This window comes from Camarhynchus parvulus, chromosome 2 (genome assembly GCF_901933205.1).
Source record: "Camarhynchus parvulus chromosome 2, STF_HiC, whole genome shotgun sequence".
In the NCBI taxonomy this organism is placed as follows: Eukaryota; Metazoa; Chordata; class Aves; order Passeriformes; family Thraupidae; genus Camarhynchus; species Camarhynchus parvulus.
The window spans coordinates 69877008-69892118 of record NC_044572.1 but is presented as its reverse complement, the minus strand read 5'-3'; the positions used below and the strand labels follow the sequence as shown (position 1 = coordinate 69892118).

Sequence of the window (15111 nt, the reverse complement as noted above, 5' to 3'; positions counted from 1 at the left end):
CCTGCCTGAGAGTTGCACGGGGGATCCCTGCAGTGCTGCTGCTGTAGTGTCACAGTCTTCAGTGGAGACTTTGTGTCTGTCCCAGTGATCAATAGAGCCAGTGCCCTGAATGCTTCTGGTTGTGGAACAGTGGCTGTTTCTCCATAGTGCTCCTAATACTTGTTTTCCAATTAAAGAACAATCACTGTTTTGTTTAAATTCCAGGAAACTTGGAACAGCTGGACAGAAACTTGGAGGCTCTGCTGTCCTTTGCCATATAAAACATGATCCCATGGACCCTGGTGGATGCTTCACGCTAACCTCAGCAAACGTGGGGAAGTGCCAAACCGTTCTCTGCCGGAATGGGAAACCTCTGCCTTTGTCCAGGTGTTATGTGATGAGCTGTGAAGAAGAGCTGAAGAGGATTAAGCAGCATAAGGCCATTATCACAGAGGTTAGAGAACAGCTGGGGAATGTTGCAGCTTGCAGCTTCTTTGGAGAGCATTTGCACAGCAGTGCATGAAATTACATGTTGATATCAGTAACCTCTAGGAGGTGGTGTTCATGGTGTGGGTTCCTAAGTTGCACTTTTGCTTTCAAGGTGATTCATACCATGCAGTCAAGTTGCTTTTCCATTCCATTGCCATGCTGGACTTCCTTTAGCTTTCAAGAGTGAGCAGCTGTGAGTATGTTGCATTGAAACAGGAAAGCAGATACTCTCCTTCTAATGGGAGAGGAATTGCTGTGTTGGAACTGTCATGGAGAGCTTTTCCAATTAAAAAGGATGAGAGGGCAGAGCACTTGGAGCAATGCCGTCCTTCCCTTAGGAGACTCCTTGCTCCTGGCAGGCTGACTTTGCTGTCTGAGCTGTGTTCCCAGAACTGCCCTTTGACAGGCTGCTCTTGAAGAGAGCACTTGCCCAAGAGGAAAACTCACCCTGTGCTCAGCTGAACCATGAGAGAGGAGAAAACTGTTTGTTCCTTTCTTAGAAGCTTGAAGCCACTGCTGTCAGTTTTGCTTTGCCTTTTGTGACACATGCAGAAGAACAGATAAATATCGAATCCTCCTAATGGTGGGGAAAAGGGCAGAAACCTCCCTGCTGTGTGCCTGAGAACAGGGTGGGAATGTGTGTGTGGAGTAAGTCATGTGCCTGTTGATCTTGCCTGGGAAAGGTGAGGGCTGGGATCTCAAACGTGACAAGTTGAAAGGAAATTACTCCAACATAGTGTGCATCAGGGAGGCACACTCATTCTGTGGCTCCATAGAGGAAAAGGGAAATTTCTGGGCTGAATCTTCAGATGACTCACTGATTTCATGTACACTGCTGGTTTATCACTGCTGTCAGTCTTCTAAGGGAAAGTTAACACGCTGACATGGGGGCTTTTTTTTTCCTGAGTGATTTTAAAGAGGAAGCTTTTTTAGTCTTGGTTCACTTTTCTGTGGTTATCTGCTTTATAATAACCCCTACAGTTATTAGCTGGACCCAAAGAGTGTAAATCCTCACCTTTGCTGTTCCTCCTGAATATGCAATTAGCAGGGTGCAGCTATCCCCAGCAGGGTGACAGATAGCCAGACTTGCTGTTTCAGACACTTGCTCTGCTTATTCTGGCAGTTTGGATTCTAACCAGGACAGGATTCTGGGATTTGGACGTGCATGGGATTCTTTTCTCAAATGCGTCCATTTTTACTGATGTTATCCCCTTCAGATACTACTCCTCCTCCCTTTGGAAATGTCATATCTAAGTGGAGATGTAGTAAGTAATTGGGGCGTGTAAAACATTTCTCTACAACTCAGCTGACTGAGAAATGCAGACTTGCTCTCTGCTACATTTGACTTGCATGCTTAATTTAAGGGTTTTTTAAAATGAACCTTGGTTTCTAAAGTGATGAGCCAAGATGAAACCTACAATTGTTACAGCTGCAAGAGAAGACTTGTAACTGAATGAGCTGCCCCTGTATCAAGTGTGTGATGCTTCGCTCTGTCTAAAGCCAGATACCGTGGGTGGAGGAGGGATAAGTCTGACTCACTGGTAAAAGATTTGTCCAGTTGGCTCTTGCAGCTGCAGGAGCAGAATAGATGGCTCTTTGTTGCAGCTTTCTGCTTTGTTGGTCTGTGCATAGGTGGTGCTGATGACAAATCAGTCCGGTGTAGGAGGCGCAGCGCAGCTTTGCAAACCAGCCCTTGCTGTGGTCTCATCCCAGCTCTGTCACCTCCTTGCAAGTCACTTTGCTTGTCTGTCTCCTTGTCTGTGAATGGCAGTGCTGGGGGTACTGCAAAAACAGCCATCAGTAGAATACAAGGAGAGGCAGGTATTGTATATCCTTGTCTATCTTGTTGCCAATTTCCTGTCCTTTCTAATTTCAGGATGGCAAAGTGAATGGTGTGACAGATTCAACAAGGATCTTGGGGTACACCTTCCTTCACCCAAGTGTTGTGCCGCGTCCTCATGTCCAGTCCATCACCTTAACTCCACAAGATGAGTTCTTCATTCTGGGGAGCAAGGGGCTGTGGGACAGCCTCTCCATGGATGAAGCAGTTGAGGCCGTCAGAAACGTGCCCGACGCGCTGGCGGCCGCCAAGAAGCTTTGCACTTTGGCCCAGAGTTACGGCTGCAACGACAGCATCAGTGCCGTGGTGGTTCAGCTCAACGTGACGGAAGACAGCTTCTGCTGCTGCGAGCTCAACGGGGTCCCGCCCCCCAGCCCAGGCATCTTCCCCCAGTCTGTCAATGTGGTGATCAAGGACAGGCCCGCAGACGCGCTCGGGATGCCATCCTCGAGCAGCGGCATGGCCTCCGAAATCAGCAGCGAGATCTCCACCTCGGAAATGAGCAGCGAGGTGGGCTCCACAGCCTCGGACGAGCCTCCCCAGGTGGCTATGAACGAGAACAGCCCGGCATACCCAGGGGAGCAGCGCTGCATGCTGCACCCCGTCTGCCTGTCCAACTCCTTCCAGCGGCAGCTCTCCAGCGCTACCTTCTCCAGCGCCTTCTCTGACAACGGCCTTGACAGCGACGATGAGGAGCCCATCGAGGGGGTGTTCACCAACGGCAGCCGCGTGGAGGTGGAGGTGGACATCCACTGCAGCCGGGCCAAGGAGAAGCAGCTGCTCCAAGTGCCAGTGGAAGCCAGTGACGAAGGGATCGTCATCAGTGCCAATGAAGATGAGCCCGGCCTTCCCAGGAAAGCAGAGTATTCTGCCACGGGCACAATAGGGCGGCGGCGGGGCAATGGCTCTGTGGCACCACACGAGAGGAGCCATAACTTAATTGAAGTTGCAACGGATGCGCCGCTCAGAAAAACTGGGGGCTACTTTGCTGCTCCAGCACAACCTGATCCTGATGACCAGTTCATCATCCCTCCAGAGCTGGAAGAAGAAGTCAAGGAGATTATGAAGCAGCACCAGGAACAACAACAGCAGCAGCAGCAGCAGCAGAAGCAGTATCCAATGGACCACCTGGCAGACTACTATGACACACCACTATGACCCACTCTATTAACTGCTCAGAAATAAACTAACAAATAAGGAGACTTGGCTGTGAGACCCAGTGGGCTTGCATTACAGCAGGGGTTTTCCTTATCTTTTTCCTTTATATACTTCCTTTTCCTTATCCTGCCACTACAGATAACTGCAGCTTTTCAGTTTGTTAGGTTTAATATTCATTGACTTTCTTCTAGAGATGCTTGACTGGTAAAGTTTAAAATAGTTAACCCTCCCTTAACATATCAAGTGTAAAAACAGGAAAACAAAACAAAAAAAATAATAAAAAAATAAAAAGGTTTAATATATTGCTGAGAAACAGATGATGATGTAATATTTTTTAAAATGGCTTGTTTGTTTTGTTTGAAAAGCAGGGCAGTAGCCAGTGCTAAATGATTTAAGTAATATTGTAATACTGTATTTCTTTGAGAGAAAAGGCTTTTTTTGGTCTTGAAAATGATAGACATTTTTAGAATATGGAGACTAACTCCTAGGAGTTGCTTTACTCTTTCAGGTGACTTAAGTCACTGAGATTCACTAATTTTCTCTGAGAGAACAGTTGATTGGGAAATTCCTGTAAATAGCTCAGTGTTGTATAGTGATGCTTACATGTTTTGTAGCCTTGGCATTAAGGACACAACCTGAAAAACTGACCTTTTTCTTAAGTGACTCTTTGGGCCATGGTCATTAGGCGTAATGGACTGTGTGGCTGTGTACAAGTTAGCTAGAGCCCAGGTGGTGTAGACTGTTCAAAGAAACCCACTTTTTCCTCTGGTCTCTTTCTTTCCTTACTTTTACAGACACGTTTTGTTTGTGTTCCTTACTGCTGCCACAACCAGCATGATTGTATAGAGCTCATTTGCTGTAGAACATTTACATACCAAGAGTTATATTAAAGCCGAATGCACAAATGAACATGTCATAATTTTTGTTATAATAAATATGAAATTTACACCTGATGTCTGCTTTTATGTCGGACTAGCTGAGCAGCAGCTCTCAAACAGCAGTTTGCTGTGGTTCCTCAGTGTGCTGCTCAGTTAAACCAAGAAGTGTTGAACTTTTTCAGCTCGATCACATTTTTACACTAACTGCAGAAGCTCACTTGTATTTTCACAAATTCAAAGGTTGTGCAAAGTGGCCTTTAAAAGATACAACCAACTCTCTGAGGAATTGACCTCTTCCATTTTTTTCTTTCTTGGTACTAATGCAGCACTATTGATTTGCCCTTTGCCACAGTATTGACAGTGCCAGAAGACTGAAGACGAGTGGTGTTCTCTGGCTCTGTCCCACTGGGACTGAGTGACTGAAGATAGAAATGATGAAGGGATAACAAAAGGTAGAAGGAAAGCATTGGATACTGAGAGAAGAGAGAAAATATGAGGAGAAGGCAGAAAAGTGAATTTAAAACTACCTATGTAAATTTGCTCCATTGTGCTGCATGAACATGAGTTCGATGGCAATCAGACTTTGGTAGCAAGGGGGTGTCTTTTTGTGATTCCTGTGGGAAAGGAGAAATGTCCTTTCTCAGTATTGCCCTCAGCCAACTGCTCCATTTTACTACTTCTCACTCTTTTAAAAGCTGAAGTAGTGTGCAGTCATGACAGTGTCTTGTTCCTTTTTGGCATTTGGTCTGTATTTGGGAAGAGGACTGTGATGACAGGCTGTTGTCCTTATTCAGTTCTAGGTTGAAATAGCCAGGTTAGAACAGGATTGCTGTTAACAGAAGATTTTTAGTTACTTTTCCTTAATAACAATAACAACAGAGGAGCAAACACTAAAATACCTGGTTTGATAAATGTTTATAGCACTGTGTACTGTAGATCTAGAAGATTGTATTTCATTGTAATTTGAGCTTCAAAATATCTCTTTCTTAAAGAAAACTAATTAAATAATGTATTTAAACAAAAAGGGTTTATGGTTTATTGGTCAGTAACTCTTAGGTGTTCTTTGGTAAACAGTTTGTGTATTTCAGATTTTGCTGAAGTGATTCATTGTCCTTGGAAAAGGTTCTCTTTTTTTTCCTTCTGTTCTGATGCTGCTTGAGGCTGAAGGTGGTAACTAGCAAGGACACTACCTTTATTTTCCTGCTGCCATCGCTGTCTCTGTTTGTGCTAAGGTGTCTGCTGTGCTGTACATGGGGTGATTCAGAGAGAGGAGCAGAGAGCAGAGCAGGGGTGGAAGGGGAACTCTTTCATGTGAACTAAACTTTAGCTCAGTGCTGATGATTGATACTCCTCTTATGTGAATAGAAGGATATGCACATATGCTCTGTAAAGACTTTCCCTTCCCTCCATTTGAAGGACAGACTCCCAAGAACTTGCCAGCCCCTGTGGCATTCATTCCTTACAGGCAACACTGTGGTTTCCCTATGCCCTTGCTTTGAAGCATAGATGGTCAAAACTGACAGCCCACTGAAGGCTGCCCCTTTCAGCCTGGTGCCTTCTGTAAAGATAGCAGCAGCATCCTGGAGTCAGGGCTTCTGTGGCAGCAGAGTGACAGGATTTTGGTGGAGGAAATGTACCTTTGGATTATTTGTCCTGCCTTGAAAATATGGCTGTGATAATAGCCTGTCTTGGCAAGTCATAATGTGAAGGATTGATGGATTCATAGGGGTGACTTCATCCCTCTGCTGGGCTTTGTGTCATGTGTGGGGCTAGACTGCTAGGTTGGATGGCTTGCTGCATGTTTGTAAATAGCATTTATTTTTCAACAGGGGCAAAAGGGATTTTGTCCTGGCTTTAAACTGACTTGAAAAACAAGGTGGAGTGTTTGCAACTTACGATTTTTTCTGGATGTTACTGTTCTCTTTCACAAAAGTGGGTTGGTGTGTCCCTACCTCATGAGGTCACTGATTGCATCTATATGCACTAATACTGCACGTGATTTTTGGATTATGTTCACAGTGTATTTTGCACAGTTTTGACCTACTGGGAACTGTCTGACTCAAAGAGATGTGGATTTTTTTGCAGAACTTGATAGCTGTAGCAGGGATGATGGTTGGGAGCTAAAAAGAAGGCTTTCAGCCATGGAAAATGTACAACCCCATTACCTTTATAATCAAACCTTGCATGTCCTTTGAAATTTGCTGATAGTTGTATCTGAGACAAGCAGAAATGCGTGAATAAGAGGAGGTAGATGGTTGATGGCAGAGAAATGAACATATTTACATCCTTTTCTGGAAGATCATTTTAAACAGAAAGTTGTGGTACTATTGAGAAGTAACTGAGTGGCTTCTGTGCTTGTAAATGTGAGCCTTTTGTTAAAAGCCATAAAAGCTTTTTTCTTGCTTTCTGCCCATAGTGCTCTAATGTAACACATTTTGTTGTGCCAGAATGGCATTCTGCCTGTGTATTCAGCATGTGGCACCCCCATCTCCATGATGGCAACCACCATGATGGCATCGCCTTCCTCTGACTTACTGGAGTGTGCTGCTGCATCCATGTGGGTTGTCTCCCTCATGGCTACAGAATGTGCTGCTGCTGTAGTGCCCCATAAGTCCTGCTTCAAGTAATGTCTTTGTAGCAAGCTTGGCATCATCACCAGCCCTTGTGTTTACTGCTCATACAGGTGATTTTCCAGCAAATAGTACATATTTTCTTTTAAGCATAACTTTGCTCTTTAGGAAGCATATCTGTGTGGGGCTGGGTGCTAATGAAATGCCACACTTGCCTCTGAAGGTAATTTCTGCATCTCTGCACCAGTCATGGATGGTGCCTCTTGGGTGCAGCCTTGCAGGTCTGGGCTTGCAAATGTGCATTTGAGTGGGTTGGGTGGGATAATCCCGTGAAGGGTGTTCTGGTCTGGGGGGCAGGAGGGCTTCAATCAATTCAAGCAGAGCAGTAGGATTCAAAGGAGTGAACAGAGCAGTACCTTCAGCCTGATCTGCCTGATTCCCCTGGACACTGCCAGCCCCTTGGTGGAGAGGTGCGCTTTTTCTAAGAGGAGAAGGCACTCAAGCCAAACAGTTTTCAGCAGTGCTGCTGGGTCAGGTCCCGCAGAGCTTTGGCTACGGGGGGAGCTGCACGGCCAGAAGGTGGTAAAAATATCTTTTGGGCTGGGCTGGAACCAGGACAGTCTTGGCGTCTGTCAAATGACTCTATGTTTATTTTCTCTGTGAACCTTTTACTGCCCTGCTTTGTTAGTTCAATTGACTTGTTTGGGGCTAATGTCTGCTATTGTTGCAGTAATTGCTTTGTCTTACAGATTTGTTACCTGCGTGCTTGCACTGAGGGTTTCACAGGGTTTCACAGCTGATTGCTTGCATTTTCCTGTGCCTTAGACTGATGCTGTAAGTGTTCAAATGCCCTGCCTAACAAGACTGCTGCTTCTATGGAAAGCTGAAAGTTAAAATTTGTCTGCTACCTGAAAGCAAGTGACTCTTTGCAGCCATTTCAATCAAGAGGTGGGGTGGAAAACCCCCAAATACTGAATAGATTAACCACAGCCCCAGGGCAGAATCAGCATACCATTTATCTGGGACATCAGTGTGGAAAACGTTCCTTGTTTGCTCCAAGTCCCTAGTTTAAATGCTTGGTCCCTGCTTTTATCCAGACTGTTTTATTTGTATTTCCATTCCTGTTGAGGTCAACAGTTCATCCTTTAGATCATCCTTTCTCCGGCTGACAAGTTTGGATTCACCTGCGGTTGACTTGGATACCTCGTCCTACCCTTTATCTCATGCCATGAGCTTAGCTTGCCCTCTAGGTTGAGACTGAGGCAGGATCTGAATGAGGCAGACGCTATCTCATCTTTTTCCATACTTTTTTAATATTGTAAGCTAAAGGGAGACAAACTGCAAGAGCTCATCAGAAGCATGACGGCATGAGGAAGCTGTTGTATAGTAAGTGCAGTGTGACAGAGACCTGGGACAGGCAGGACTGGTCTGCTCCCTCATAGGGAGACCCAGGAGCCAGTGATCCCCTGAGGCTTTCTGCTGTAGGATATTCAGGGTGCCTGATTTACAGTCCGAGTGTGGATTCCTGCACGTCAGACTTTGGGAGAGAGGATGAAGTATGCAGTCTCAAGGCTGGGAAGTAGTTCCTGCTGGTGGATGAAGTTCAGCTGGCTCTTGCCCTGTTGCCCATTAGGGTCTCAGAGCCAATGTCCTACTGCTCATCACAGCCTCTGGTGCGTGTTTGGTGGTTTTGTTTGAGCTTGTTCTTCTGTCTCTATCATTAAAATTAAGGAAACAGACAGAAAAGGGATCTTTACCAATGGGTCTGTAGAATTGTCTTCGGAGGTTTGTGTTTAGGGCATGTAGGTAACTTAGGGGCATCCCAGGGGCCATCAGTGGGCAGGGATAGGGCTCTGGAAGCCTTCAGGAGCTCCCAGTGCCAGCAGCCCTGCGATGAGAGCCTGGGCACCAGACACAATGCTCTGAGCACAGCAGGCTCTTCTCCCCTTGTCAGATTCAGCACAGCTGCACCAAGAGAAATAAATGTGTTTTAACCATAAAGTTGTCAGTATTGACTCGTGGAACAGATGGGATTGTTTTGCTAATTAAATGTATGCTGTTGAATGCTTTAAAGGAAATTGGGATGCAGAACTATGAAGAGAGACTGGGATAGCAAAAGTTGGTGACTTGTAAGATGCTTTTTCATTTTAATTCCTCTTCGGGAGAGAGACACTAGCATTTTGTGGAAAAAAAATCTTGCAGTAGTTGCACATGCAGTTAGTACTTAACTTGGTCCTGAAATTACAGAATATATAGTGACATACAGTGCACAGAATAGTGCATAGAATACATAGTGAAGTGCTCTGCTTAGATGTATTTAAAATTGGCTGGCAAAGAAGAGCAAAAACTGCTATATCTTTTTAAAGTGGCCAAAGCTGACCTCCTGAAAGGAGCAAATCTCCCTGAAAGCAAGCTTTGCCAGGTCACCTATGGTAGTTTCATTTAACAAGGGGTAAAAAGATTTTTCTGTTCTCTCATTTCTGTTGGGCAAAATTTGACCACAGAAGTTGTGGCTTTGCTGTTCAGAATCAGCTCAGGTATCAGCAGAGTAATTCCCTGGTATTTTTTGAATGCTTTGGAGATAAGAACGTGGGAAAGGATGTCCCCAGACCATCCTGCACTGTCAGAAATACAGATGTCTAGGAAGGGGAGTCCATAGCAAGAGACCTTCCCTACTCCCAGTGGTCTGTGGCTTGCACATGTTTGAACCAGGACCAATGTCCTTGTGAAGATGATCAGAGATGGCTTTCAGGCCTCTTTTATCTGACGAAGAACTGAGCATTTATATTTGGGGTGGGGAAAGGCGTATTCCTGCTGTCCGTATTACTTGGGAGCTGCAAGGGCTCCCCCTCGTGTTACCGCCGCACAGAACCAGCAATGCTGCATCTCCTCCTTGGCGGCTGCCATGGAACGGCTGCATCCCGGCTCCCACCCCATCCTGCGAGCCGTGCAGGAGCACCAGAGGCCTGGAAAAGCCTTTCTTCAGATTAGCAAGGGAGACATAGCAGGAGTCTGCTTTGCACAGACTGCGGGCTCTCAGAAGCCTCCTGAGCATTTCTAACACATTTGCTGTGAGCCCAGACAAGGATGTGAGGGCTGAAGGAGCCAGGGAAGCCACACCTGCTACTGCTCAGGAGAGCACCTGCAGTGTTGCCAGGTAAAACAGGATCTTAAGATCTCCTATACTCTTAGCAAACTATGTGCAATGAGATCTTGATCCCAGTATGTCTTATTTATTCGGACCAATAAACTGCCAAATCTTCACCGTCAGATCTGATTTACAAGTCTGAAAATCGGAATCCCCTTTAAAGTTGCACAAGTGCTGAAGCATATCCAGAGAAGGGCAGTGGAGCTGGTGAAGGTCTGGAGCACAAGCCTGATGAGGAGCAGCTGAGGGAGCTTCTTTGTTTAGGTTGTTTAGGAGAACAGGAGGCTCAGGAGATGTTTCCACTCTCTACAACTGCATGAAAGGAAGGTGTAGCCACATGGGGGTTGGCCTCTCCTCCTAAGTCACAAAATGAGAGGTAATGGCCTCAGGTTGGACCAAGGGAGGTTTAGAAAAATTTCTTCACCATAAGGGTGTTCAGGCATTGAAACAGGCTGCCCAGGGCAGTTGTGGCATCACCATCCCTGGAAGTTTTCAAAAGATGTGACTGTGGGCACTTGAGGACATGGTTTAATGGTGAACACAGCAGTGCTGGGTTAATGACTTGATGTGCTGGGTTAATGACAGTGCTGGACTTGATGATCTTGGAAGTCTTTTCCAACCCTAATGATTCTGTGATAGGACCACCTTGTTGGGGAATTATTTTTGCACTCTGAAGCAAGGAAAACACCCTGTTTGCACCTGTGTGCATCTGTCTCACAAGCCTTTCTACATCCTTCTGAAAAACTAATTACCTGTAAAACACATGCAGGCATTTCTCAGACTTGAGCCCTTCAGCAGGGCCTGAGAGTTTTGGGGAGCACAGTAGCAGGTGCAGGTCTGTGTGTGAAAGGCATGCCTGGAAATCAATAGATCATTTGTAGTCATGAAGGGCATCCTGTGACTTGCTTGTTTTGCACTGTCACACGCCCGAACCAATTACATCAAATGCCCTGACAACTGGTGGACCTTGCAGGGGTCTCATGTTTTATTTATCACGGGTGATGCTGAGCATCTGTGACAGTTTTTATGCTGTGCTGGTGTTAAGCTGCTGCAATACCCTGAGCGTCACCATTTCTGGGAGTTGGATGATTTGAAGGAGAAGAGTAATGACGAATGTCACAGCTGTCATAAACACTGCACTTCAATGGTGCCCTTCAGTAACTTACCTGAGTCTTGAAAAGGAAGCGTCCAAGTTTGGCAAATGGGATTGAAGGATCTGAGTTACTGAAGGTCTGATGTGTATCTGTAGCTTTGCTCAACTCTATAGTGAATAGAGTGAATAGAATGTAAGTTGTGGTGGAAAACTACCAGAAGAGTAACTTTAATGAAGCCGAGTCTGCACCAGGAGTAAAATACACGGATTGTGAAAGAAAAAAATCAATTCAAACTGTTCTTTAGTGCTCTAATCCCTGTATGTATCCTCATCAATTTAAAGCAGTTTCCCATGTAAACTGAGATGCCAACTTTTCTTAATGCTAAGCCTTGAATTCAGTCTCTGCTGTTGCACAACCGGTTTGTGTCCCTAGTTGCTTCTGCACATTGGATACACTCAAACTCTCCTCTGGAGCACTCATGGAGAAAGCTTAAATTGGGATAAAATCTATTATAGTCTGGGAAAGTTTTCTTTTCATTTTCTTTTGTCATTAAGAAAATAGGAGAGCTACTTGTTTCTGGTTACCTGAAAATTTCCTTTCTGTGGATGGGTACAAAGGTCCTTCCCCCTTACAGCTGCTCTGCAGCAGGATGGCAATGCCCTAATACATGCAGATCTTCCAGCAGCACCAGATTTCTAGTTCCAGATACATGAATTATTTGGGAAATGTAGAGGTTGTGTCAAACTTATTTGGAATTGTAAACATGCTGTCTCCTCTTTGTCCGCCACCCCCCCCCAGTTTTGCCTTTCACACTGAAACAAGAGACCTGTGTCCTTGGATGTTGATTTGCTCTCTTTTGGGCAAGATTTACCCCAGACTAAACAGTTTTATCAATTTGTTTGAATAAAGGACACATCTAGGAAAATGGGTACTCAAAGGTGCACGGCCCAGCATGATGAAATTTTCATGGCAGTTTACTCAGTGTTGGGATGCAGGATCAGGGGAGAGGATTCTCTCTCCTCCTTCCTCCTCACTACTTTCTTTTTTTCTATCTTTCCGTCCTTCTCAGCATAAATATCTTATGTCCTTTGTTTCCTCCTCAAGATAAGGGCATGGAGATAAATTTTTTTCAGACAGGTTTTCTCTGAGAATCTTCTGCGGGGAGGGGTCCCTCTGTGGGTAGCTAATGCTGGGGGGCTCAGCTGGAGGCTTTTCTCTCTGACTGACTAAAGCTGTTTGCTCACACATTGAAGCAGAGTGGTGCAAATTGATGGTTTAAATCCAAAGGGGCTGGCCAGGAGTCTCACAGGTAACTCTGAGATGAATGAGGTGCTCAGCCCAGTTCCCTTCATTAGTGACCTGTCATTTGCAGTGGGGTTTTTCTCCTGCCAGGCAGCTCCAGTTCACCCTGCAACCTGCATCCATTTCCTCGTGTTCCCAGGGATGGTGGCCATTTTAATCCTCTCCATGAAGGTTCAGAAAAGGCTTGGTGTGGCAGAAGGCTTCTTGCTGTACCCAAGGCTTTGAGGTTGAGAGATGCTGTGCTGTTTACCCCCAGCCTCTTGGAGAAGGGCAGGTTTGGCGTTTGCTATCCCTGCTTTCTTCACAGCAGGTGAGGAGCTGTGATGGTCACAGAGGGCAGGCTGGATGCAGCCTGAGGATGCCCCTTACCAAAGAGGGACTGAGGGTGATGGCTGTGGGCATCCTTTGGTTGCAGGTGAATTAGGCTGTCAGGGGCTGTGTCAGAGAAACAGCTGAGCTTGTTTTCAGTGCTGCCCTTGAAGGCTGCACGAAGGCGATGCAGACACACATGTGCACAGGGCCAGCAGCAGGGAAAGCTCAAAGGAATGGTGGGGCTGACAGGAGCCATTTGCCCTGCCTTTGTTTACTGGTCCAAAAGTGGATTATTGTCCTGTACTAAGTGGCAGTCGCTGCTCAGAGGTAATGGTCAGGCACAGCCATCTCCAGCAGAAAATGGGAAGCCTAATCTGCCCTGGAAGAAGGATCACCTGCAATGGCAGCTGGGGACAACAGCCTGTTGTTGCCTTAGTCACATGTATGCTAGAAAACCTCTGCTCTTTTATTGCACCTTCCCAGCTCACACAGTTGGGACTTTCATGACTTCTAGAGGACATCAAGCATGGTGTTATAGTTGGAAAGCAGGGTGGTTTGGATTGTTCTGATGGCATTTTGCTTCTCCTTCACCCCAACAGGTAAGAAAGCTGCTTCTTTCCTGCTTTACTCCTCTGAGAAGTATTTCTGGGATTTTCCCCTCTCCTCTCCACCTCCTTCAGTGAAGTTGAATGGAGGAAATGGCACTGTTTATTACCTCTTCACAATTATTTCCTAACAATCTTTCTTCATGGTATCAAGGAAGGAACAAATTCAAGGCACAAAACTTTCAGGAAACTCAATCACTAGGTTGTGGCTTTCTTTGGGGTCCCTTTGCTTGCAGTGTTTCAGGACCTTGGCATGTTTGTTGATGACATCAGGCTGACAGCTGGAATGCCTGAGGGAAGAGATGCCATCCACAGCCACCTGTTAGGGTCTCCAGGCCTAAGGGGTGGGCCAATGTGAACCTCAAAAGTTCAAACAAGGCCAAGTGCAAGGTCCTGCACCTGGGCTGGGACAATCACCAGGATCAGTACAGACTGGGTGCTGAAGGGATCAAGAGCAGCCCTGTGGAGACAGACAGGGCTGGATTTGAACTGGCAGTGTGCTCTTGCAGCCCAGAAAGCAAATCATATCCTGGGCTGCACCAAAAGCAGCGTGGCCAGTAGGGTGAAGGGGGATTCTGTCCCTGGGCTCTGCTCTGGTGAGACCCCATCCGGAGTGCTGCATCCAGCCAGGGGGTCACCAGCACACAAAGGACACGGACCTTTTGGGGAGAGTCCGTAGGAAGGCCAGGACAATGATCAAAGGGCTAGCTGTGAAGACAGACTGAGAGAGTTGGGGTTGTTCAGCCTGAAGAAAAGAAGGCTCTGGGAAGACCCTTTTGTCTTTCAATACATAAAAGAGGGCTGAAAAATGTGGAGAGAGACTTTTTACTAGAGCCTGTAGTGACAGGACAAGGGTGAACCATTTTAGATTAAAAGAGAGTATAATTAGTTTTGTTATAAGGAATAAACTTGAGGCTGTAGAAGTTAGAAACAAGAGGGGATAATAAGGGTTGCTTTACCCAGGGAAGTATTGCTTTTACACAGTCATGGCAGGCAAGCATCCCAAAATGAATGGGACAGAGTAAGAAGCCCTGAGATTAAAATTCATATTGTGCATATATTTAAGGACCAATTTAAATTTATGCATTCTTACCTGCAACATTTCCTAAGCTTTTGAATTTGTCACTTCAAGGTGCTGCTTTTGTGTTTTTTGTGTAAGTTAATAACAGTGTGTCATTGTGTAACTAAGCCTGCTTTCAAACTGTGCAAGGTGTAGAGGTAGCACAGAAGAGGAGCGTAGGCAGAGATGCCCAACAAGTGGTCAGCTGTGGCTTTAGTTGCATGCCAGACATCCCTGGAACAGATTCTGTAGCTGATTACAGCATACCAGAGAAGGTCTGGGCTTTAGCAAAGAGCTAGAAATCAAAGTCCTAATTTCCTGACTCCATGATGACTGTGAGTCATAGCCAGTTTGGAAAAACTCTATTCCTGTCTCTCCATAAGCATAATAATGCTATGGAGCTTTTTGGTGGTCAAAGTGTTAAAGAGATGTTTAAGGAATTATATAAATGATACTTATTGTAAAGGCTCATTTAGTCACTTCTAATCAGAACCATAACACTTGCTTGTTTGGCATCAAACGCAATCCTTTGAGATCTGTGTGTGTGTGTGTGTGTGTATACATATGTGTACGTATGAAGTATGCAGTAAACAAGCTCTACAATGGTTCAAAAAAGCCTCATCTGGACAATGACTGTGAGCCAGACAAAACTGAAAAGAATGAAAATGGCCAGAGC

General features: G+C 45.6%; 1 protein-coding gene across 1 annotated transcript in view; it reads left to right on the top strand.

Annotated features, from left to right (window-relative positions):
• PHLPP1 (PH domain and leucine rich repeat protein phosphatase 1) overlaps positions 1-4419 on the top strand; it is a 135665-nt gene extending 131246 nt beyond the window's left edge. The window contains 2 exon segments of the mRNA XM_030943948.1: positions 205-433; positions 2345-4419. Coding sequence (XP_030799808.1) covers positions 205-433; positions 2345-3466 — 1351 coding nt within the window. The 3' untranslated portion in view covers positions 3467-4419.
• The last annotated feature ends 10692 nt before the right edge of the window (positions 4420-15111 follow it).